Consider the following 26,706-nt stretch of genomic DNA (forward strand, 5'->3'; position numbering starts at 1 on the left):
CCGACACTCACTGTTTAACACCATCATCGTTCGATATCCATAGGTGTAGTTTCTTTTCCCAAGGTACAATTGGCAACATCAGCTTGAAATCCCACAACGAACATGGGAACAACAGTCTTTTTAAGACTCAAGTTAGTCTGCAATGGTCTGTTCATTTTGCTCAGGATTCTCGTATGCCATCTCCAAGGTCTGGTTCACAAGCTAAGCATCAGTCTAATACATAAATGTATCTATTCTAAAATAACAGTGCATGAGAACACCTGCAAGAATGCTGAGTTAGCAAAGACTGCAACAAAATGAGCTCTCACATGCTGTATGGAAAAGTACAGGCCTAGAGAATGAAGCCAAATTAAAATATTAAGTAAATAGAGCCCATTTAATATGCATGTGCACATTTAAACGTAAACACATCGGCCAATGCATTTGCCGTGGGGCGGGGGGGCGTGGGGGGGTGCTGGAGATTCCCGCATCTGCCACCCATGATGGCCGCAGATATGAGGGGGTGGGGGGGGGCGATAATTCGCTGCCCCCATAACTGATGCCACCCAAGGTGGACCCCCCCTTGCTATGTCACTGATAAACGTGTATTAAGTGTTTAGTACCTTTTGCTCATTCAGTGAATGACACACAATCAATTACAAAAATGCCAGGTATTGCTTAGAACTACATTTGAAAGTGCATACCTGTGACATATATGAATACATAGCATTATTCTTATTCTCTCTAATGCATTAGGACCTTACACATATATGGTTTATCGCGGCCTAGTTTCAGCTCTCTGAGTATTACCAAGATGTCATAGCACACGTTTAGCAATCATGGATTGGACTCAACAGGGAAATTCAACAAGAATTAAAAAAATGGTTTGAAGTGAATTACACATAACTACAGTATATCTTCATAACGTAGTCCACATATCCTTTAGTTTGCAGATAAGCTTAAGAACACAATATGACTATAACAATCACATACATTTAACACTTAATTGTCAACTTAGCAAATAAGAGCTTCTGCATTTGATTATGTGAGATACAGGTCTTCTTCAGAGAATGGCTTAGCACATCTTAGTACTCTACACAAATAACTTATTAATTAGCTATGTTAGACACACTGTATATATTTTTCCTGCTCTTTCTACAGTATAGGCACTCTTCAGAGGTCCTGTGAAACTAAATGTTTTAGCTTAATCGTGTTGTCACGTATAAATCATGTGCAAATTGCACGTTCATTTTGTGTGTCAGATATAAGTTTGTAATATGCAAAGATTAGGCAGTTGTAGACTGCACCAGGGTTGAGCTGGTGAGCCAGCAAGGTAGTTAGCAGAGAGTGATTAAATCGGGGTGCCCCCTCCCTCATCATGGGATCCTACTGTTTGAAACACACGAACTTGTTATTTACCATACAGTCCACTCGTGTTTATGCAGCGGCACCACTTCACACAGAGCTCCACTGTTTCACAATTAGGTTAATTACAAGCACGCTTTATAAGGTCTTAGGACAAAGAGGTGTGTACTCTCGACTGTATGTGAATGCAATGTCCGTGCATTCATAAATTACAATATTCTTAAATTAGGCAGTCTGGACCACATAGCTTTGTAAATCACAAATTCGGCCAACAGCAACGAGACCCTGATTTCGAGATTAAAGGTAAATCCGGACTAGGGTACAAACATGTTTGAGCACAAATATGGCAATATGTATGGTTTTTTTATTGAAACTAATGTTCTAGCAGATACTCACTGGATTTAATACAGATGCACCAGTGTTGAATCCGGGGCACAAACACAACATTCAATTTCAGTGGCGCAAAATATACATGCGCAAAATATACATGCACAAACTATAATGGGCCTTATTTATGAAAAGTGACGCATAGCTGCGTGAAAACAGCGATACGTCACTTTCCACTGCACCCTCCTTGCGACATGCTGGATGCATCATATTTACAGTATGACGCATCATGTCGCAAGGAGTTAAAAATGACGCATTGCTGGAGTGTGTCCCAAAAGTGACGCAACTTCAGAAATGGGTCATTTCACATGGACAAGCCCCATTTCAAATGTGCCTGCATCAATCTTACACCTGCTGTGATATTGATGCATTTGTGTCCTGCAAGTGGCGCCTTTAAATCTCGTAGATTTAACTGCGTCACTTCGGCGAGGCTTACTTGCGTCAGAACGCCCACCCTGCATAACTTATACCTGGTGCAGGTATAATGTGGCGCAGGGGTTTTTACAAAGTGACGCATCTACCTAGATGCCTCACATGGAAAATGTGACGCGACATGGTGCATTTGTTTCACCGCCGGTGCGTCACAAAAAGTGACGCACAGATGGTGCAAAAAGTGACGCACGGGCTCATAAATAAGCCCCAATGTATCAACATAAATATTTTACTCATCGTAACATCACAGCACATCAAGTTTTCACTTACTATAGCACCAAAACACATATTTAAAGAGCATAAAGTAGGTAAAACACCTAAATAGCTAAAAAAACTGTCACTTTCCATTGAGTGCAAGCAGCAACAGTTCAAAACAAATGACACTTTCACTCTGATCTCACCTCGAAATATTTAGAATTTATATTACCCAACGCTAGCAGGAACAACATCTAATTCCTTTTTAGCTGTCTACTCCAACCCCTGCATTTTTCTTAGGAATACCTTTTGAAAAGCAGAAGGAGAAAAGCTTAAAGAGACAGTGTTTCAGTATTACTTTATGTCCCAAGAACTTCTCCATGAAATCCTTTTTGGCATGTCGGCTGCCTTCACTTCTAAAGGAAGTTCTGAAGGAACACTGCTAGTGATGAGACAGCTATGTAGATAGAAGGAATCCATGACATTCTCAGAGGTTGCCGCCTCAGCCGTGGTTGCTGTGGCTTCTCGCTGAGAAAAACACTCCAAAGTACTTACAAGCTAATTCATAAAAGTTGAAACTCCACAAGCTTTGCCACACAGAGTACAGACTAGGGTCAGACTGGCCTGAAGGCCAGTCAGGCTTGTGGAAAATGGGCCACTCTTACACGTCACTGTGTCGGCTGATTTTGTGGCATGCTAGACCAGTTTGGGGTGTGTTAGGCCAGTTGTGTGGCATGGTAAGCCGGTTGTGTGTCATAGTAGGCCGGCTGTGTGGTAATCCAGTTGTCTGGCAGCGATCAGATTATTCAGAACACCGCTGCAAGACTTATTTTTCACCTCCTGTGCGCACCAACATCAGACCGGAAGCTACACTGGATCTCCATTCATAACTACAGCAAATTCAAACTTTTCAGGCACACATACGAAGCCCAACAGAACACAGGACCAGAATACCTGATCAGTCACATACACTTTCGCCAACCTACCAGAAGCCTATGCTCGGCCTCGGTCTCCCTTGCAAACATTCCCCCAATCCACAAAACCAAAACGGGAGGTCTCTCATTCTCCTACATCATGCCCAAGACATGGAACAACTTCCCTCAACGCATCCGTTCCTCCACCTCACTTCTTGAGTTCTGCAAGAAGTTAAAGATTTGGCTCTTTGTATAGGCACGTTGGGATCTCACACCTACACAACTGCCCAAGCGCTGGAAACCCTCTTGGGTGATTAGCGCACCATGCAAAGCATTTTAGCATAACATAACTCTAATATTTCCACTCACATTGCCCGCAGAAATGACAAATACCTGTGCTTACCAAACAGTCAGAGACCAACCAGACAACACAACTTAAAACATACTGAGTCGTTTGAATTACAAATTTGGCAATTTTTTGTGTGTTTTTTTACTTCCAAGTCCCCAGGTGTGGCCACTTTTATTTTGAAGCTTTGGCCTATTTTCTGCTCCAGTCTGGCCCTATTGCAAGCACAATTTAACTCTTCCAGAACTTTTGTTCTGCGTTATATTCAAACACACTCACTCACAAACGTCTTCAGTCTAATCTTCTTCCGCCTTACAGACCACCACAGTTCCGCTTTGCAAAAGCATTCAGTCGTGCAATTCCCTGCCTATATCTAAAGGAGATCAAATCATAAGGGTTTATGCTAAACCTCGCCTCATTGTGGATCTGCAACGAGAGTGCCAGGGCCAGGAAGATTTGAATTTGTCTCGTAATTCATTTGCTAGAAGTGCAGAGATCTCATTAGTGAGGACTGTGATGAGGGAGACAAATATTGTTTAAATGGGGAAACGATAGACATCTAAGCATGAGAAATGAAAAGAGTCCATTACTCTGAAAATCTTATTCTCAAAAAACTGAGCAAGAATGACCCTCTTACCAGACTGATCTTAGGGTTGTTGGCTGCAGCAACAGATAGGGATCCAGAAACTATAAACTGTTGGGAGAAAAACAGAATACAGTGTCAGTGACAGTGGTACCATCGATAAATTATTGTTGCATGAAAGTAACATTGATGTTTGGTAATTTGTTTTCAGGTACCTGGTCGCCTCAGTGCCTGGTAATCGTTCATTAGAATTTTTAACAATGTGAACTTCAAATTGACCCAGAGTGATATTTACCAGATTTAAATTTTTCTATTGATCATGAAGATGCTATCATTTTGTCTGGTGAGATAACGAGAAACTCTTTCAGGCGGGACCAAGTTACCACCGAAGAGTGTACTGTACTCTGCCAAACCCCCACTACGTAATCTGGACAAACAGCGCTTAGAGACCCCGGTGGTTATAACGCGCAATACAAATTAAATAAATAAATAAATAAATAAATAACAAGAACTGTGAAGAGGCTTCCCTTCATGTTCTGCTCATCAGAGCAGGTACTGCGTTAAAGCTATGCAAAGAACTGTCTTAGGGCACCACCACAGAATCTCACAAGAGGTCACCAGATTTCAACAAATGGTCTAAAACATTGATTTGCCACCAGGACACACTAAAAGCATATATTAATCTTGCTTGGAGGAGGAGCTCTGTTAGTACATGAGCTGTTTCTACTGTGTGGCATTGGTGTTATGACTGCAACTAATTAGCAAGTAAACAAAAGGAGTCACTCACAGGAAATTTGAAAGTGATGTCAACCTCGTTGGAAATTTGAAAGTGATGTCAACCTTGTAGGGAATAAAAATCCGTTTTTTTTCCAAATAATCCTCACCCACAAGGGTTACCCCTTGGTGGCATGCTTCATCATAGGGTTCTTCCCTAACCTGCTACGGAAAGGGGCGTGCTACGACTGACAGATACATGGGAGCACTGATAGTGTTTCTTACTGATACACCTACACTGCTTGCATTGATATCGGAGTGGGGTTTGTTTTTAAAAAAAGTAGGTTAAAAATATCTGGCTAGTGGAAAAAGGATGATTTTATTCAATCCCCTCTTCGATATGAATGAAAAATGGGGATGGTGAGAAACTCCTGGTATAAATGTCCCAGGAGTAACCCCCTGAGGTCCTGATGAAAAGCCTTGGTGTAGGGCTTGAAACTAGACGACCAGAGAAACTAAGGGGCATTTATTCCAGGAGTTTCTCACCAGCCCTATTTTTTATTCATATCGACTAGGGGATTGAATAAAATAATCCCTTATCCAGTAGCCAGATATTTTTAACCTAGTTTTTTACACACAAAAAACCCACTCAGATATCATTGCAATCAATGTAGGTGTATAGTAAAAAACACTATCAGTGCTCCCACGTAACCGTCAGTCGTAGCAGGCCCCTTCATGTAGAAGGTTAGGGAAGAACCCTATGATGAAGAATGCCGCCCAGGGGTAACCCTGGTGGGTGAGTGTTATTTGAAAGAAAAACTAATTTTTCCACACTACTATGTTGACATCACTTTCAAATTTCCTTGGAGTGACTCAGTTTGTTTATTTACTAATACTTTGGAGGATGAGTCCTCTAAAGTTTTTTTCCTCTAGCTCTGCTTTTCATGTTTTGGACTCATTAGGAAGGCCTCGTTTTCTCTGTTTCGTCCAATCAGGCAGGCCGGATTGGTAATTTATTCCATTGCGCATTTCCCCAGTTGGCTGATGCTATTGGAGACTGATTTTGAATATCGAGGGCTCCCACCTCTGTCTTCACCTACTCAGGCTCCATGACAATAGGCAAAGGAGAGGTGAAAGGGGAAAAGGGGGAAAGAGACAGACATAACAGAAAAGAGAAATATAAAAAACATGAATGGAAAAAGAGAGCAAAGGAGCAGGGCTGCTAAACATTTTTGCTAGGGTTGATCTTGGTTGCCAACCAGTCCTGGTATCGCTTAAAAGCAAGCAACCATCGGTAGCGCAATTCGAAGGGTGTGACAATGACTTTGTATCTTTACAGTGGAAAGTCATTATTTGTGTTCTTGTATGACAACAAGCATTGATAAACTTATTCATCAAACAAATGCACATGCATTAGTTTAGTTATATGAGCAGTACACTGCATTGTTGAGTTCCTGCTGGAAGGACATGGTGAGAAACCATGTGCCAACCGCAAAGTATTTTTTTCATGCGATAGTCAAAGACCAACAATGACCATGAAAAAAAAGATCGCTCATCATAAGATTGATCAGTGTTTGAGTTGTTTACACAGGAGGAGACACAAAGTGCACTTCCTGAGGACTACTTTTATACCCACTTTGACACTGCTCCTGGGTTGCTATTATACCCGCTTTCACTCTGTTCCTGGACTGCTATTATACCGGTATTCACACTGTTCCTGGATTGGTATTATACCCGCTTTCACACTGCTCCTAGATTGCTATTATATCCACTTTCACACTGTTCCTGGACTTCTATTATACCTGCTTTCACACTGTTTCTGGAACGCTATTATACTCACTTTTACACTGCTCCTGGATTGCAATTATACCGACTTTCACACTGTTCCTGGACTGCTATTAAACCCGTTTTCACACTGTTCCTGGACTGCTATTATACCCACTTTCACACTGCTCCTATATTGCAATTATACCCGCTTTCACACTGATCCTGGACTGCTATTATACCCGCTTTCACACTGCTCCTGGATTGCTATTATACCCACTTTCACACTGCTCCTGGATTGCAAATATACCCGCTTTCACACTGTTCCTGGACTGCTATTATACCCGCTTTCACACTGTTTCTGGGCTGCTATTATACCCGCTTTCACACAGCTCCTGGATTGCTATTATACCCACTTTCACACTGTTGCTGGATTGCTATTATACCAGCTTTGACACTGTTCCTGGACTGCTATTATACCCACTTTCACATGGTTACTGGACTGCTCTTATACCCGCTTTTACACAGCTCCTGGATTGCTATTATACCCACTTTCACACTGCTCCTGGATTGCTAATATACCAGCTTTCACACTGTTCCTGGACTGCTATTATACCCACTTTCACATGGTTCCTGGTCTGCCATTATACCGGCTTTCACACTGTTCCTGGATTGCTATTATACCAGCTTTCAGACTGTTCCCAGGCACAGTGAGCCAAGCCTCTTCTGAAAATAGACAAATTTAGGAGGGAATAAATTCACCATGATTCAGGGTATTATATGTGCATGTTTCATCTGGGCAAGTGAAAACTTAAAAAAGAAATCGCGACTATCCACAGCTCAAAAATAATTTAGTGCATCCTCAATTGTCATTCGTTATACGCTTTCAAACATCCCTTTGAAATGAAAAGCATTTTCCATTTTAAAAAAGTCTGCATTGGGCCTTACAACACCTGTGACGTTCAAGATCGAGGGCTCTTCTTTTCCAAGGCTGTAAATCAAATATTGACTATTTGATGGGAACACCCATGGTTAGATTACCATCATGATGCACTGACCCAAAGTCCTTCAAAAGTTGTACTCTTTTTTTATACAAAAAGGGAAGGGCTCCCATACCTCCAAATACACCTCAGTGCCTCTGGCACACCTCCTCCTAAACACCTCTTGCTTCTGTAGCCACCTCCTAGTAATGCTGAAGTAATGTCTAAAAACCTTTAGGATATGCCTGTGCCCCAAATAATAACCTTGACTATACCCCCAAAATACTTGCCTTTTTTAACATAATATTGGTTGTGTATGAGGCAACATAATTACCTTTTTCCAATTCATTAACCTTTGAAGGAAATTTTCTTTTTCATATGATTTTTTCTAATCGAAGCATTTCCAGTTTCCTCATTACACAATGGATAGCGTATGGAAAATTAACAGGTAACGCCGCCCAACACTCTTTATTTTGGCAAAAAGATACCATAAAACAGACATAATATCCAATCAAAAATAGATTCATATTCCTAAAATATTAAATACATTCAAACTAAAACTAAATATTACAGAGTCACACAATTTCCTAAGATCAATACAAATGATTTAAAAGCTTACAATCAGTGAGTCATTATCAATTGTACACCATAAAAAATCCGAATTAATCAGATTGGGCAACTACTCCCACTTTCTTCCATACAAGCCACATACTCAATCAGAACTTCAATACTGCAAAGGCTATAGGGCCCGACAAATCAGTCTGAAGAATCCTACTCGCCTCAAGGTGCCTTCTGACACCTAGGCGGCTTCAAATTGAAATTATCCATCAAGCCCTCACCCTGCTGTAAGCAGGACAGATAAACAACATATGGGCTACAGGTTCTTGTGCATATCCAAAAGATGGACAGCCCTTAACAGTGAGGTCTGGTAACGTCACCCATCTTGAGTTGAAAGTGCAAAGTACAATATCTAAAAAGAATGTAAAGTTTCCTGGCCAGGTGGGGGGCGTGGATTAGCCGCCTAAGATGGTGTATCGTTCTCTCTAACGCTCCACCTGCCGGCCCCCGTCAGATGAAGCCCACGATGTCCCCCTACCTGCTGTTGGGGCTGAGGGGACAGAACTGACCGGCAGAATGCCCCGTGGATGTTTTGATCTGCCTGGGGCTCCTGTACGCGGCCCATGAACGGCCCGCGGCGCTCCGCTGTCGCTCCCCTCGCAGGACCGCTAAGATAGCGCCACCGGGTGAGTTGACGGTGTCCCAGTGCCGCCGGGACTTGCGGTTTCTTCTCTCCAGTCGGAACCTTAACGCTGGACCCAGAGGTGAGGGGTGGCGCTAGAGTGCCGGCGACTTGACCCTGCTTGTGGCCCGAGGCTCTAGAGGCGAGGGGGCCCATGTGACCCACGCACGCAGTGCCATTGAAGATGGGCTGCCTCCCCCCCCCCGGGCCCTGCTGCCGCCGCTGCGACCCGCCGTTACCGAGCCATGCTGCGGGGAGACGCAAGCGGCGACCAACACTGCACCATTGGGGCGAGATCTGAGGCCGAAGGATACCTTCTTTGCGGGTTCCCGGCGTCAGCTGCACCGACTCTCGCCTATGCCAAACTACCCGACACACAGGCTGCTGGCGGGAGGGTCGAACCCCTGAAGACACCCTTGTGAGCACGCATTGGCCCTCGGGAGCTCCAGACAGCCGAGATGACCCACAGGGCGCAACCTGAGAAACCCCACCTCGCCGCATTGCTGTGGGGGGGCGCGCACCACTGCCACGGACAAGTTCACGATCGGAGGCCTTGTGGCGGAGTGAACTTGGCCCTCTCCTCCTTGAGGGGCCCTGGCGGGAGCCGGAACACCCCCACCTTCCACACAATCCCTGCCGTGAGGCTCTATGGTGAAAAAACCTGAGATCCGGGACCACCGGACACCCTGAACCGCAACCCTGAGAGCCCGAGGTACTGGGCTAGCCTGAATACCCACGTGGCGCCATTGAAATTGACCAGCGACAGCTGCGCTTCGCCCCCTGGCCTGCCATCCCGAGGCCCTACCTTCCTGTCACCCATTGAGTGGAACCTGAACTCTCGCAACAGGCATGAACTGCCTTATTATCAGAACGACTAACTGCCATCCATTTGCCCCCAGCTCCTAACGCACAGACCAGGGCTGTGAGTGAAGAAGTGCACCGGCGGCGGGAGGCGGCACCGATCCAAGCACTAGCAGGGGCTGACAGACTGAGGGAGACCCTCGCCCCCCTCCTCGTCGGACCCCCAAGACCCGATCGACTGGAAGTCAACCAACAGCCCCCACAATGGGCTGCTGAACAACAGGCACCACACAGGGAGCGGACTCTCAGAAGTTACCGCCCCAACCATCTGCCCCCAACGCACTACGAGATGGACACTATGGTGCGGACTCTACCTCTCGGAAACTGGACCAAGTCCTGGCAGCCATAGAGCATTCCAGAGTGGCGATGGACACCAAATTCGACGCTCTGGCCACAGATCTCAAACTTCTTCGCGACGACCACAATAAACTATCGGACAGGGTCTCCCAGGAGGAAAAAGAGGTACAGTCACTCAATCCGCAAGTGCAACAACACCAACCCGACATTGCGGACCTCCAATCCCGCCTCAAGGCCTTAGAATACAAGACAGATGATTTAGAAGGGCGCTCCAGAAGGAGCAACATCCGCGTCATTAACCTACCGGAGGGAGCGGAGGGGACTGACCCCATACAGTTCATCACAGACTGGATCGGGACTTTCACACCAGCCACAGACCTGACCCCTTATTTCTCCGTCGAAAGGGCACATCGCTTGCCGACCCGCAAACCTAAACCGGGCCTACCCCCGCGACCATTCCTACTGAAGCTACTACACTTCCGGGACAGAGACGTGATCCTCAAGGCGGCCAGGACGCACGGACGACGGCAGGTGGAAGATAAACAGGTGATGCTCTTCCCCGACGACTCTCGTGCCGTTCAACAGCAGCGAGCCACCTTCCAGGCGATCAAACGTACACTTCGACAGAAGAACGTCCAATACGCCTTTCTGTTCCCGGCAAAACTTAAAATCATCCACGACAGAACCACGCACTTCTTCGTGGACCCAAAGGAAGCGGAAACTTGGGTGGAACAACATGTCCCCCGCCGCCTGACGGCCCCAAGCTCACAGAACGCTCCACTTAAGAGACAACCATGGAGACAGAACCGCAAGATCACCCTGACACAACTCAGTGCCCTTTCTGCCCAACCAGGGAGCGGCTCTCCGGATCTCACCCAGATCATCGCAGAGCGCAGGAAAGCGATACAAGCTGTGACCGCGCTTGGACCGCCAGGAGAGGAATCAGATATGGACAAAGGACCTCATCTGTTCAGCTCTGAAGACAAGACCAGCGACGCACCAGCCTCCCGAGACGGGTCTCAGTCACCCCGGGTGGTGACGCCGCAGACCGCAGACCTACTAATGTAATGAAGGCGGCTACAGGAAGACTGCTGGTTGTTGTGTCCCAAAATGCATGGGGCCACCCATTGAATACTCATCGACCTGAACGTCTGCAGGGGTGAAGGGGCCGGCGAGGGGGCCCCGACAGGCGGTGGTGTTCAGCCTCGATGTCCCGAATCCTGCAGGACACTCAGGGGACTACTCCCACTGTTACACTACACTGACTGTGGTGCCGGCGGCCACGGGGAGAACATTTAGCCGCCACCCCACGATTACAAACTAAAGACTAATTATGTACTATTGTTTGGACGTATTGCCTCATGCGATAGGTCCCCCCCAGTTGGGAATGTTCCCCAAAATTCTGGTTTCCTACCCCTTCATGAAGTTACATTCCTAGTCTAACCACAAGGCGGGCTGCAGGGGACAGTTTTGAGTCACACACTTCCGGACCGGTGGGGGCAGACAGGGAGCGGGGGGTGGGTTTAACGGGTTCAGGAGGAACCGTTCCACATGGCCCACACACCTCGTAGCTGACCTCTGATGACTACCTTACCTAATACAGACGTCAAATTTGTGACCTTAAATGTCAGGGGTATGCACACGGCCGCAAAACGTTACTCTATTTATGCCTACATCAAGCGACAGCAGGAACAGGTGGCCCTCCTACAGGAGACTCACCTGACGGAACAAGAAGTGGGCCGCCTTCACAGAAAATGGTGTGGCATTATATGTGCCACAAAATACTCTGCCTTCTCGAGGGGCACGTTAATCTGGATCAGGCCAGGCGTACCGGTTAAGGAACAGAGTAGACTGATAGACAATGACGGTAGATATACAATAATTAGCGGCTTACTATAGGGTCAACCACTCCTGATCGGCTGCATATACGCCCTGAACACGGAGCAAGAACAGTATTGGGACAAATTGACTACAGTGTTAGCACAACACACAACGGTGCCATGGCTCTTAGGCGGAGATTACAACTGCGCACTAGACGTTCTTCTAGACAGATCACACACCCCCCGACACATTCCCCGGCGCGCAAGCAAACAGAACACTTCCGCAGATGGGTGGAAGACTGGGCGCTAGCAGATGCCTGGAGAACATTACACCCAGCATCTAAGATATATTCCTTCCACTCTATTCCCCATAACCTTCGAGTACGCCTCGACCGATTCCTGTGCTCCGCAGATATCCTCCCGAAAATACAACAGACTGACTACTTGGGGCGCATAGTGTCAGATCACGATGCACACAGGCGGCCCCACCCCCGATCCCTACTTGGAGGCTCCCTCAGGAATGCCTCACGTACAAAGCTTTCAGACAAACACATGGGGATTTTATCCAGGAACATTTCCAACACAACGCGGGCTCGACCACTTCTAGGGCTACAGAGTGGGACGCATACAAGGTCACCGCCCGGGGCCACTGCATTCAACAAATAGTGGGGATCCTCACAACACTACAGCATGCGTTGCATACATCAGAAACAGCGCTAGTGCAGTTATCCCATGCCTCGGACCAAGGCCTAGCCACCCCAGAGCAAGTAACCGCAGCTAAGCTCGCACATGCGGAAACACTCCGAGACCTGCGTAAATACAACTTCCGTATGTATGCTACACGGGTTCACAGGGAGGGTAACAGAGCAGGGGCACTCCTGGTGTGGATAGCCAAACAAGATGTGATTACACAGCCTGTCACTGAGCTGAGGGATGAGGCCGGAGAACTCCGCACCTCTCAACTTGACATCCTGCACGTGTTTAGTAACTATTACACAACGACGTACCAAACTCCCGAAACGGACAGGCCCCACACGTTGACACGCTTCCTGGGAACATACACACACCCCACTATCTCAGAGGTGGAGAAGAAGAATCTCGACAGTAAGATTACGCCCCCGGATATTTGAACACGCCATCAGATCTCTTGCGCGGAAGACGACACCCGGGATGGATGGGTTCCCGTTGGAATACTATAGCGCATTTGCGGCCCAAGTAGTACCCCACTTAGCGACCATGTATGAAGAAGCCCTGTCCACAGGGACTTTAACTGCATCCTTTTGCGAATCCATAATAGTGACCTTCCTCAAGCCCGATAGGGACCCCACACACCCCTCTTCATACAGACCCATAACACTCCTCAACACGGACTGTAAAATCCTATGGAAGATCCTAGCGGATCATTACAGCCAAATTCTGCCGGCCCTAATCCACCATGATCAATGTGGCTTCGTACCTGGGCGCAATACTTTCCACAATCTGAGATGACTTTTTCACATCCAAGACAATGTGAAGGACAGATTCCCCCATGCAGCGTGCCTGATCTTTGACCTAGAGAAGGCGTTCAACACCTTACTGTGGCCCCACCTGTTCACAGTTCTCCAGGCACTGAATATAGGCCAGACTTTAATGGCATACATGCGACTCCTACATGGGGGACTTTACCTCTAGAGTACGGATCGGTAAACTGATCTCCGCTCCATTCCCGATAGACAGAGGGACCAGGAAGGGGTGCCCTCTTTCCCCCCTCCTTTTTGCGCTCGCTTTCGAGCCATTAGCCGTGCGGTTGCGTCAAGAGGGAGACTCCTGGGGGATTCCGATTGCGGGAACGACCCACTGTATATCCTTATACGCAGACGATCTGCTCCTTTACGTCCGCGATGTGACGAGTGACCTCACACCGATATGGGCTACCCTACAAGCCTTTGGAGCCATTTCGGGCCTCAGGGTCAATTGGGACAAGATGACCGTCTACCCCATGTGGCGCTGCACTAAGTGTCGCTGGGCACCCAGACATTAGATTGGAACGGAGATGCCCCCAGATACTTGGGAGTACGGCTCTACCATTCCCCAACGGATCTATACGAGGGTAACCATCGTAAGGCACTGGCGGGTTTGCGGTCGGCGGTCAATTTTTGGAAGACTCAGCCCCTGGCGCCCATCTGTCGTGTGGCCATAGCCAAAATGATAATGGTACCCAGACTGCTATACCACTTCGCCAACCTGCCGGTGATCCCGCCTCGGTCATTCTTCCGGGAACTAGACTCCCTGCTCACGACACTGATATGGGGTAATGGCCGACGCAGAGTGGAACTGCGCACACTCTTTTTACCGACCAAAGAGGGGGGCCTGGGAGCCCCTTCTTTTGAATCGTACTTCCTGGCCGCACAACTCCAGTGGCTATCCCACTGGACGGCAGAACGCTACGCTGGGGAGACGACGATAGCAGCTGGCAAAATACCTCTGCCAGTCATCAGACAGATGCTCCTACCTGGGACCAAACCGTCCCGCACTCATCCGCTCCAGGTCTCCGTCGCGCGCAAATGCATGATGCGCATTCATCGTATGTCCAAAGGCCGGCCACTCTACTCCCCACTGTTGCCCCTGGTGGGACTCCCCCATGGGACCTTGCATTACACTACCAGGACCCTACAGACATGGACGGACCACGATGTAACGGAGGTGGAGGCATTGTTCCAAGAGGGTCAGCTGCGTACCTTCGAACAGCTGGAGGAATGGTATGACCTCCCGCGGGGACAATTCCTTACACAAAGACAACTTGTGGAAAGCGTACGGCCGTTCTGGGTTCTCCAAGACGGCGAACCGCCCACACACCAGGTGCTTCACACGATCCTCCGCATGGGGGCCGGTAGACACCTAATCATGTGGCACTACAAAGCCATCAGGGACCTGGCTAATGTCCCCCTGGATGCTCTATGCCAGACCTGGGAGGATGACATCGGTAAGGTGTTCCATGACACGGAGTGGGTGCGTGCTTTGGAATACACGAAAAAAGTGTCAAGGAATGCACATTTAAGAATATACAATTTAACATATTACACTGAACCTATCTCACCCCAGACAGGCTTCACCGATACTACCCGGACACGCCATTTAACTGCCCGCGTTGCCAACTACCAGATGCAAATTTTTGACACATGCTCTGGGACTGTCCCTCTCTACGCCACTACTGGTCCACGATACATCACACACTCCTCACACTAGTTAGCCTACCGCACATCGACTCCTGGAAAATTTGCGCACTGGGACTCTACAAACGTAAGAAATCTGAGAAAGTACATTGGCGCTTTACATCCCTTGCCCTATTATTAGCCAAACGAGTCATCGCTATGCACTGGAGAGCGCCCTCAGGTCCCCCGGTAGCGGCCTGGATCAGGGTGGTGAGCAAATGGGGGGCCGCAGAAGCAGATATCATATGTGCAGAAGAGGTGCAGGGAGTGCGCAAACACCCCATCTCCCTGGAATGGGCACAATTGCTCTTACAATTTAAACGGGAGACAACCCCGGACGACACATCGGAGCATCCCCCCGTCCTACACGCGCTTCCCCTCAATGCCCTGATTCCCCCATGCTGCCCGCCTGGCACTGACATCTCACCCCCCTAGTCATGACAGATTGCCTCATGCCCCATCGTGGACGTGGCCCACTGCCCCCTGGTCGGACGCCCCCCCCACCACACCGGGATCCCTTGGACTCCTGACCCCCCAGACAGCATGCCCCTACGCCCTCGACCCACCGAGTCCATAGACCCCTGCCAACCCGCCGCGCTCTGTCCCACCGCTCATACATCTAGGAAAAGTTTATCCCCATATTTCGACGTTTAGTGCTGAGCCGGTGGTTTGTCACCGACACACACTTTTTTTTTCCTTTACAACCACACTTAAGACATTCATGAAGGTTTGCATGTACGCACACGGGGTCGTCACTCCCACTCACCCCAGTCCGCAGGCTACACTGGAATGACTCGGATGTGTTCCTGTCATGACACCTTCGGTTTCCTGAGCTACACTCCCAAAACTCTTAAAGTGCAACTTGCTTCATCTCTCCATTTGATGGGGCAGGCGAGCATACCCATTCTACAGTTAATTTATCATGGTGAATCTTATGTAACCATACATTGTGTGAAAACTTGCGTACACGATTGATTGATGTATTCACCCCCCCCCCCGCCCCCCTTTTCAGGGGGGCGTATACCTGTAAAACCTCAATAAAAATATTTAAACCAAAAAAAAAAAAAGTTTTCTGGCCAGGTTTGGTTTAATATTATCTAGAAAAGATGCTGCTAAAATAAATCTGTTGTGATTAAAAATGCACCTGTTAATGTACCCTATGTCGATATAGTTAGGAGCTTATTCAGCTGATAAGCTCTAAACAATGATTTCAATTTGAGCAACTATGCCCGGGGTCTTTCCACAGATTTGCTAAACCCAATTCAGAAAAAATTTCCCTGATATAGTTCATCCAGGGAAGATCTGCAGTAGCAGGGTACCTTAGTATTTCCTCAAGACCTTTGTGGTAATATATATATTTGGGAGTAACCCAAAATTCACCTCCCAAAAATTAGGGGTCTAACTTGCCACCTGCTCCAAGATTCGTCTGAAGCCAGCAGCAAACCGTAGGGGAATCAGGAGGGTTGCTGACCGGAATAGACAGCACCTGCCTGAAAAACGATTTTCCACCATATCTAACAGTTAGATATTTTTGTGACCCCAGAGCTAGATCCATAGAAAGGCCACCCAAAGGACTGATACGAGTAAAGTTGGGGAACTGGGGAAACAGTTTATAGTGGAACCCTCCATTAATCTTCGTAAGGCCACCAATCTACTGCTCTAATTTTAACCTTTGTTTGGAGATATGATGAGTCAAATCCATCTTAAGATATAAGGTGACACCCTATTAGTCAAAACTGTGGACAAGCTTAAGTGGCATCCCATTCAGCATTGGATTCGATCTGGAGGTATGGCAAGGATTAAAAACCATATAATTGATTCTGTACACAATAATTTCCAATCCCCTGTCACAAAAAAAATTGCTTAACTGGTCCAATGCTGTCTGGATACCCATGGGCAACTTAGCAAGAAGGAGAGTGTTGTCTCTAAATGCGAGGGCTGGAACCCTCATGCTTGCTAATTTAGGTGCAGCATTATCAAACATATTTAAGGGTGTAAAGGGTCATGGGCATCACACAGCCCTGTCGTGCACCTTTACTCACTGGAAAAGGTACGGTCACCTCGCCCAACTTCCCACAACGTACCTGGCATAATTAAATTCATGCAAGTGCTCTATGATTCTACATAAATGCTAACGAACACCAATCTCTCTCAACAAAGTCCTGAAAGTTGCCCTCCGGACCAAAACGAAGGCCGAGGTATGTTCCCTAGCCGGACAGCTCTGCCTGGTAGCTTTTGCCCTCTGACCCTTCCAGGTCCTGAGTTCAAGGCCCTCCTCCACCCACAGGCACCTGCATGTGCTTTATCCCTGGTGGTCCAGTGAGGAGAGGCTCTGCCCTCTGTCTCCCTGGTTTCTGCCTTCCCTCCTCTGATCTCTTTTTTCCTCCTGTCACCTTTTCAGCTTTTCTGTCACTTTCTTTCACTTTCTGCACTGCTCTGCTTTGATGTCACTCTCTGCACTTTTCCACAATTTCACTTTTGCACCTTTTCCTAGCTGTGTCCCTGCCGCTGTTCATCCCCCATGGGCCTGCCCCCTCCAGTGTTGCTTCCCACATCCAGCTTTTTTCTACCTCACAGCTGTCCAACCCTCCCCCTCATGCTACTTAACGATGGCCGCTGCATGGCCAAAGGCACGATAAAGGCAAGCCAGTCTGTGCCCATCCATGCCTTGACCACCCCCAGCACCACGGACCGGGACCTTGAGCCATCCACAGCTATGACGCCAACATCCTCCACGCCCTCAACACCAGACGCCACTCCACCTGCCACCTCTTGTCACTGAAGAATACCCAAGGCCTGTTCACCTGCGGCAACTGTAATTTCACCAGCCTCCACACACCAGACCTACTGAGCACATGACCCTCAAGAACCAGACCCGGCAACCTCAGATGTATCCTACTCAACACACACTAACTCAAAAGACACACTGCTGAGATCTGGGACCTGTTCGACTCCACCTCCCCTGACGTTTCCTTCTTCACAGAAACCTGGATGAACTGCAGCTCAGCCCTGGAAATTGCAACCGCCATCCACAAGAGATACAAAATCATTCAAAAGGACTGCATCGATGGACCAGAAGGATGCATCACCATTGTACACAAAGACACCCTCTGCGTCACAAACAGCTCTGACAACCACTCACCTGACATGGAACCCCTCCACTTCCAGATCCAGACCAACCCAAATGCCACCATCTGTGGCACCCTTGTCTACAGACGAACCAGACCCCGCCCCCCCCTTCAGAGACACCATAGCCGACTTCAATGCTCACCACTGAGGTTCCGTGACGATTTGAACCCGTGTTTTCAACATTGTCGTAAATACATAATTTTGGTATCAGTGAACCGCAAATGATCCATTTAGCATATCCTGGTGTTTTCGCTATACTACGAGCAAGAGCACTTCTGTTATGAACACATTTCTGATCTACCCATGGCATCCATCTTAGATTACGGCAGCCATTTTGTATTTCTTGCCCTCACATAGTCAATGGACACGCAGTGACCTCTTTCACCTAAGGACACGTAAGCTTTAGCCGGAGATTCACCTTGCTGGTGACACGTGCACCTTAGGACAGAACACGCCATGGCTGCATGACTCGACAGAAGTTGCCTCCCCTGCCTGAGGCCAGTCCTGCTATACTGGTTCTCGTGTTCGTTGGCCTGATCATGATTAGGCGGCCGAAGCTGGTAGCCTTGCCCATTTACGACCCACAAACATCTCTTATCCTGCTTTTCTATCTTCTGCACCTGGCTCTGCTCCTTTCCTTCTGGGCCTTTATTAGGGGGAGGTAACGAAATTTACGATGAGGCGGTCCGGCTCTTGAATGAAAAGTTGACATGGGATTATGATGGAACAGTGGGAACCCCTCGTTCGTAATGTTTTGACATCAGATATTGTTGACGATTCCTGTGCAACGCCAAATATTTATTGTTTAGGACACAAAGGTTTAGGAATGTACTAACATGTAAAGAATTTGCCCGAAGCCTGATATTTAGTATATAAGGAGCAACCCACTTTGTACAAATCGAACAGGCTCCTAGATACTGCCCGTGTGTAGTTTCTGTGACTTCTGTGTCCCTGCAGTAATAAACTTTTGGTCTTTGACGCCACCATCGAGAAGCCCGTGTTTCTGTTTATTTGTGCACCGAGACAGGTGGAACTCCGGGGTCTTCGGGTGTTATCCCTGACACCTCTGGACGGAACCAAAAAGTCCAGAACTCCAATTGGCGCCCACGTGGGGCGACGTCATTCGGTACCGGTCCAAAAGCCTGAAGAGTTCGAGAAGCTTCGTGTGAAGATTCCTGAGGGAGGCGCCCCACTTCATCGATCCCGGCATATCGCAAAAGTGGCCCGACGTTCTCTTCCACGAGGGTTCCCGTTCGGACGGCTGCAGTGGTCCGTTGCCTTGACCGTCGCCCTGTCTTGGACCCGAGGTGCAGTCCTTAGTACGGCGAGACGTGACGGGTTTCTCCTTGGTGACGTCTTCAGTGCCTCAGTTAAGTATTAAGTGGTTGCTAGTTGGTTACTTCGTAAGGGTTTTCTCCTGTTTGGATAATCCTTTTAGTTCTTGGTTTGGTTTGGTTTCGTAAGATTATCACTGGTTGTTCTAGTTACGATAATCATTTGGTTTAGTTTGGGTATCGATACATTTGTTCGCTTTGGTATGCCTAAGTTCTTGGTTCAAGTGCGCACCTTTTGTTCGTGTTTTTGTTTGTTCTGTGTTCCGGATTATAAAATGGTAAGTCGGAAAAATTGTATGTTGTCGTGTTTTGGTTGCAACAGTGATTCCCGGTTGGAGGACTCATGTCTGGTTCCTCCGATTGGAACTCCTCTTTATGACCTGTATTGTAAGTTTGGAGTGGGTCCTATATCTTATAATGAGGTGTGGGTCCGATATACAGAGAAAGACGGTGTCCTTAGTTGGCCACTGCATGGTAGTTTTGAACCTGAAGTTCTTGATAATTTGGAAATGAAATTGTTTAAGAAGAAAGCCCGGCCGGCAATGTTTGATTCTTTCCGTTATTGGCGAAAAGAATCTAAACAGAGAGAAATTAAAAAGTTGAAGAAAGAACAGAAAGAACAAGAGTTGACTTTAGAACAGTCTGCTAAGCAGCTGCAACTCAACGAGTCTGAGAAAGCAATGGAGGTGGCCAATAGAGAGCGTAATTTAGCGATAGACAAGTGCTATCCTGCCTTGCCATCGAGTACAGCTAAGATAGTAGAGGACCCCGAAAACGATCCTCTGTTGTCTTACTTGTTACGGTCACCCCCACCGTATGCACAGGGTGCTACGGCTCCACCTTTACCGGTTGCTGGACAGCCTGGTATTCCTGCTCCTGCTCCCCTGAATCAAGCTCTTGTACCTCCTGTGGTCAATGTTAATGTTCCTTCTGCACCTCCTCTTCCAGGGTTGCCGGCTTCTTTACCTATACCTGTATCGCTTACACCCGTTTCACAAGCTACTTTGCCAACTACTTCTACTGCTCCTGTTTTATCTGTTCCAACTGCTACTTTACTTACTGCTTCTGCTAGCATTATGACTCCGCTTTCTGTTCGTTGGAGAATAACTGATTCTGTCTCTAATATTCTATCTCCCTTCTATAAAACTTTAATTAAGACTCCTGCCTCTGACTCTGTGCAGAGACGTAGTCAGCTTCCCAGTACTGAAGAACGGGGAATATTAGATTCTACAGCTCTTAGATGGATTTCGAAAAGTGGAAGATATAGTACTAGAGATGTATTAGATACATTTATGCAATGGAATGAACCGACACAGCGATATGTGTTCGATGAAATGTGCTCCCTTTTGCGTGAGGAATTGGAAGAGGATAACTCTGAATCAAATCTAGAAGAATTAATTAATGTTCAGAAAGAATTTGCTGCAGGTATGACAGTTGGTCAAAATATAAAAGAAGCGATGGAACTGATTTTAAGTTATAGGAATGATCCGTCCCTTCGTTCACCGAGGGAGTTGGAAAAACGTAGTACGAAGCAAAATCGCCAATATCCAATGAGGGAGGTTCCTCCAATATGGCGCGAAGCAGTGCAAGCTGATGTAGCGAATGGTATTGCTGCCGCCCCGGCGCAATTCCAGAGAGTGTGGATACACATTCCGTGGAAGCGAGCCGAAGTGTTAGCAGTGAAACAGGCCTTGCCTGATCCACGTAAGAATCCAGCCGGATATTACAAAGAGTTAGCACAGACAGTTGAAGCTTGTGTGATGAATTTAGCGGACATTGACATGTTATTTGGTAATGTAGTTCCACAACCAATTTGGGCTAAAATTCGTAAAGAGAATCATCCAGTTGCCCTAGGTGGTGATTGGGCAGCTATAATTGCAGCGGATGGTCAACAAATAGGTGGTTCCAAACCTGAACCTCTAATTGCTGATTTACCCGGTAGAATAATTGACTTAATGAAGACTCTGATGCCAGCATTGCGCGTTAACTGGGACAAGTTGTCCGCATGCAGGCAAAATAAGGACGAAAGTGTTTCCGACTTTTTCACAAGGTTTGAAGAGACTTTCGTAGATCACAGTGGTCAGGATATGAGCACGGAAGGAGGACAGAGACTATTTGTTGATAAATTTGTGCACAATCTGTTACCAGAACTTAGTAATAAATTGAAAGATTCCGAGAGTGCGTGGGCTGTGTCTACGACTGCGCAAATACTTGCAACTGCCCAGTACTATGAAAATAGGGATAAAGAAGAGAAGGAAAAGTCAGAGAAGAAAACGAAAGATTTAAAAACTAAAGTTCTTTTGCAGCAAGCATATCCGCCTCGCACGAATCAGACTAATACACAGCAAGGGTCATATCAAAGGACAGATTATGGTTCTCAGAGACCGCAATACCAATGGAATCAGTGTGCATATTGTAAGAAAGAAGGACATTATAAAAATGAGTGTCCAGTCTTAGCGCAAAATAATGCTGCAGCAGCTCAGAGAGGTCGTGGTGGTTCTATGCAAAATTCTAGAGGTCGAGGACGAGGTGCCATGCCTCCACAAACGAATGATCGCCCTTCTAATCATTTTGATCAGCGAAATGGACAGTCTGCCCAACAAAATAGATCTCAACAGTATCATGTTGAGGACTACTGTGAAGCTAATGAGGAATTTCAGCAAAGTGAGTACTAGGACAGCCATGGACAAAGAGAGGGAGTAGTATCAGTTCCAGTAGATCAGAGTGGGCCTTATGTCGCAGTAGCAACATCAGGAGTAGTCGAACCGTTTCTGTTGGATACTGGTGCAGCAAAAAGTTCTATCATACATGCAAAACTCCCTGGCGCACCTTTGTCTGGCTCAACAAATGTTTCTGTAGGTTTTTCAGGCGCCCCTGTTTACAACCCCGTATCTGGTCCTTTGTCTATTTCTGTTGGACCCCGTCAATTGAAAGCACCCTTGATTTTAACAACCGGTTGTAATGAAAATCTGCTTGGTTTAGACTTGTTAAAACGCCTATATGCGACATTGTACTGTTCTCCGGCAGGAGTACAGCTTACGTTGGGTAAAAGAATCATCTCTCCGATGTACTTGTCGATGGATGCGCTCCCACCAGAGCTACGTTCTCTCCCTGATTCTCTTTGGGCGACTGGTCCTAATGATGTAGGTCTTTTAGAAATTCCACCATATGTAGTCACTCTGAAAGCGAATGTCAAATTTCCACGAATCCCACAATACAAGATCTCTAGTGAAGGTGAACGTGCACTTTTAATAATTGTGCAAGATCTGATCAAGAAAGACGTAGTAGAAGAAACTAGAGGAAATGTCTGTAACAGTCCTGTGTTGCCAATTCTGAAACGTACTGATCCTTCAAAGCCTCCAGTCTATAGGTTTGTAATTGATCTTAGAGAGGTTAACAAAATTGTGATTCCACAGTTCCCTGTGGTTCCAGACATAACTGCATTGTAACGTTGATTCCTGCTACAGCCACATGGTTTTCAGTTATCGACTTAAAGAATGCCTTTTTCAGCATTCCGATAGCCGAGGAAAGCAGAGATATTTTCGGCTTCTCTCTAGGAGGTCGAAGCTTCAGGTTTAAACGTGCTCCACAAGGCTATTGTGAGAGCCCATCCATTTACAGCCAGGCATTAAAAAGTCAGTTAGATTCCTTTGTACTTCCTCCTGGTTCTGCTTTAGTGCAATATGTAGATGATCTTCTAGTGGCTGCCGATGACACGGAAACTTGCAAAGCAGCTACAATTTCCTTATTGCATAATTTGTCTAGTTTAAATCACAAGGTGTCACCTTCGAAAATGCAATACTGTTGCCAAGAAGTGACCTACCTAGGTCATCTCTTGTCAAAGGAGGGAAGAAAGTTGACCCCAGAGAGAATAAAAGCAATTACGCAGATGAATGTTCCTAGCACACAGAGAGAAGTACGTGCCTTTTTAGGTATTTCCTCATACTGTAGGCAGTGGATCCCAAATTTTTCTCTTTTGGCAAAACCATTGGTAGCTTTGACTGGGAAAAATGTTCCGAGTCCGGTGCCATGGTCTGCCGAATGTCAGGAAAGTTTTTCTGAGTTACGAAACGCACTGTGTTCAGCTCCTGTGTTGGGTACACCCAACTACAGTAAACCATTCACGCTCTATGTTCATGAGAGAGAAGGTTGCGCGTTGAGTGTTTTGACACAGAGATTTGGTGATAAACAACGCCCTTGTGCGTATTTTTCATCAACATTAGATCCGGTAGCTAGAGCGTTGCCTAGTTGTTTGAGAGCTACAGCAGCAGCTGCGGCTTCCATTCGACAATCTGCTGGTTTGGTGATGAACAACATGCTAGTGGTCATGGTTCCACATGCCGTGGATACACTCATGAACCGAACCAAGACGCAACACCTTACCAGTGCTAGATTATCTGGCTATGAGCTGACATTGCTAGCGAGTCATATTCAGATCAAAAGATGCAATGTATTGAATCCAGCAACATTGTTGCCGACTAGTCAAGAGTCGAGTGATTCCGAACCACATGATTGTTGCTTCAGAACCGAGGAAGAGACAAAAGGACGAATTGATCTTAAAGACACTCCGTTGTCAGATCCAGATGGCACTTTGTATGTTGATGGGTCTTGCTTTAAATTGGAGAATGGTGATGTGACTGCTGCTTACGCAGTAACGACTTTGAGTACGATTGTGGAGACTGCAAGAGTGAGTCAGAATTCTGCCCAAGCTGCGGAATTGATTGCACTAACGAGAGCGTGTGTTTTAGCTAAGGGAAAGAGAGTGAATGTGTTCACAGATAGTCAGTACGCGTTCGGCGTGGCCCATAGTTTTGGCCGTTTGTGGAAAGAGAGAGGTTTCATTACGTCCCATGGGACTAAGATTCAACATGGTCAGCTAGTTAATGACTTGTTGGAATCTCTAACCTTGCCGACTGAAGTTGCGATTGTGAAGTGCAGTGCTCATAAAGCAATCACGGATGATGTTGGTCGTGGGAATGCTTTTGCTGATGAGACCGCTAAACAGACAGCTAGGAATATGATGAGTAGAATGTATGTTGCAACGTCTGCAAGATGGATTTCTGAGTCTGGAATGTGTGAGGACACAGTGGAAAGTGTGAAAGAAATTCAGAAAGAAGCGACTGAGGAGGAAAAGCTTGCATCGAAAGAGAATACGGGTAAATTGGACTCGAGTGGGTGTTGGATTGATTTGTCGGAACAACAGCGTTGGATGTTGCCTGATGCGTATGTGCTTGCAGTAGTAATGATGGCGCATGGAGCAGCGCACATCAGTTCTAAAGGGATTTGTAAGATGTTGGCTCCAGTCTGGAAGAATGATGGGATTAGTAAGTGTGCAGAGAGAGTGGTGAGAAATTGCATGGTATGCCTGATGCATAATCCTGGCAAGGGAATCCCCACACCCGCTGGTCATTTCGCTCCTCCTTCTTGCCCCTTTGAAGTGATTCAGTTAGACTTCATTCACATGGATCGTTGCAACAATCTAAAGTACGTCCTAGTGGTAGTTTGTGCTTTTTCCATATGGATCGAAGCATACCCACTGAAGGACAATACTGCCTTGTCCACTGCCAAAATCCTTCTCAAAGAATATTTCCCCAGGTATGGCATGCCACGGATTGTATGGTCAGATAACGGAAGTGAGTTTGTAGGGAAAGTTATGCAGAGTGTGTGTGCCGGTTTAGGGATAAAACAGAAGTTTCACAGTGTGAACCATCCCCAGTCTGCTGGTTTAATTGAGGGTTACAATGGCACCCTCAAACTGAAACTTGCTAAGATACAAGCATCCACGGGTTTGCCCTGGCCAGATGCACTACCTTTGGCTCTGTTATCCACAAGAGCGACTGTGCACTCTAGAGTAGGGCTTAGTCCGTATGAAATAGTATTTGGCCGTCCTGCAAACGTTTGGGGGGTACCTAGACCAAGGGAATTTAAACAGCTGGAATACCCAATGTTAATTGATTACCTTTTCGACTTGACTGCTAAATTGAGTCTTATTCACCAACAGGTTTTCGATGCATTGCCAAAGCCACCGGAGAGTCCAGGTCATCAGCTGAAACCAGGTGACCAAGTGGTCATCCGAAATTTTGCAAGGACGAAAAATCTCCAGCCCAGATTCGTCGGACCATTCCAGGTGTTGCTGGCGACGAGAACTGCTATTCGTGTGGCTGGCCGAAAAAACTGGATCCATACAACGCATGTCAAGCGTGTGCCACTGCCGCTTCCTTATGATAACTGGGTGAAGAAAGGAATCGGTGCCTCTGAAACTGAACAAGCCCCCAAGTTTATCCCTTTCAGCGATGCAGAACTAATCACTGATACATCGAACTTTGACTCCCCTTCTGAAACTGCTCCTTTGAACTCTGAACAGTTGTCCTCTGCATCAAAAGAACATTTGCCATCTGCGAACTCGAACATTGCAACCCCTGCTGAAAATACACTGTTTCCAGATCAAACAGCTCCTGCCAAACTGAGATACAATTTACGATCTCGCAATATGGACAAATAAAGCAGGAAACTGCCTATTTTACACATTTGAATTTTGATACATTGCCTCCAGCCAGGAAGTTTGCTAATACTTTGTATTGTTTTGTTGTTTTAAAGTTGCCTTGCCGTCTGGGTAGCCGTAGGGTCGTGGCTGTGTGCCTAGTTGAATCTGCGGGGGTCAGACACAAGGTCGATCTTTCTGTTAGTTCTGGGAACTCCCAGGGCTGATAGAGGCATTTTCATCTACGTACACATCATCAGTGGTCGCGAGCGGATTGTAGAAGATGGAGCTTCCTGAGCTGCAACGAGAGAATGTAATTTATGTTCGCAGAAATAGACTTTAAAAGATCCTTCATAGCAAATGCTTTCTGATACAATGTGCAATTACGTTTTTGATTGTTTTAATAACGTTGGTGGGTGGAATCGTCTTTGGTGTGCATTTAATTTTTACACCGGTAACAACTACAGTACCTCCCCTTGATCCTGCTTCTTCTACTGTTGCTTCTATGCATTCTTTTCACTCGTTTCCTGAACACGAGCAAGCTCGACGCTCAGAATTCATTAATAACACTTTTGTACAGCTCTTGCATCAACACCAACTGGTAGTTAACACTACAGACCGCTGGGTGTGTGGCCTGATACCCCACACTATGGATAAAGGCATTCCCTATCTAGTTTTGCCTTTTAGCTATAAT

The 26,706-nt window shown here is 46.8% G+C and overlaps 1 protein-coding gene across 6 annotated transcripts in view; it reads right to left on the minus strand.

Moving 5' to 3' along the window:
- LOC147703574 (membrane-spanning 4-domains subfamily A member 4D-like) overlaps positions 1-26,706 on the minus strand; it is a 640,133-nt gene that overhangs the window by 261,725 nt on the left and 351,702 nt on the right. For all 6 annotated transcript variants that reach the window (XM_086931915.1, XM_086931916.1, XM_086931917.1 and 3 more), the window contains exon 4: positions 4,256-4,312. In XM_086931915.1, the coding sequence (XP_086788041.1) occupies positions 4,256-4,312 (57 nt within the window). The remainder of the gene's footprint in view (positions 1-4,255; positions 4,313-26,706) is intronic.

This window comes from Lissotriton vulgaris, chromosome 7, assembly GCF_964263255.1.
Source record: "Lissotriton vulgaris chromosome 7, aLisVul1.2, whole genome shotgun sequence".
NCBI classification, from domain to species: Eukaryota; Metazoa; Chordata; class Amphibia; order Caudata; family Salamandridae; genus Lissotriton; species Lissotriton vulgaris.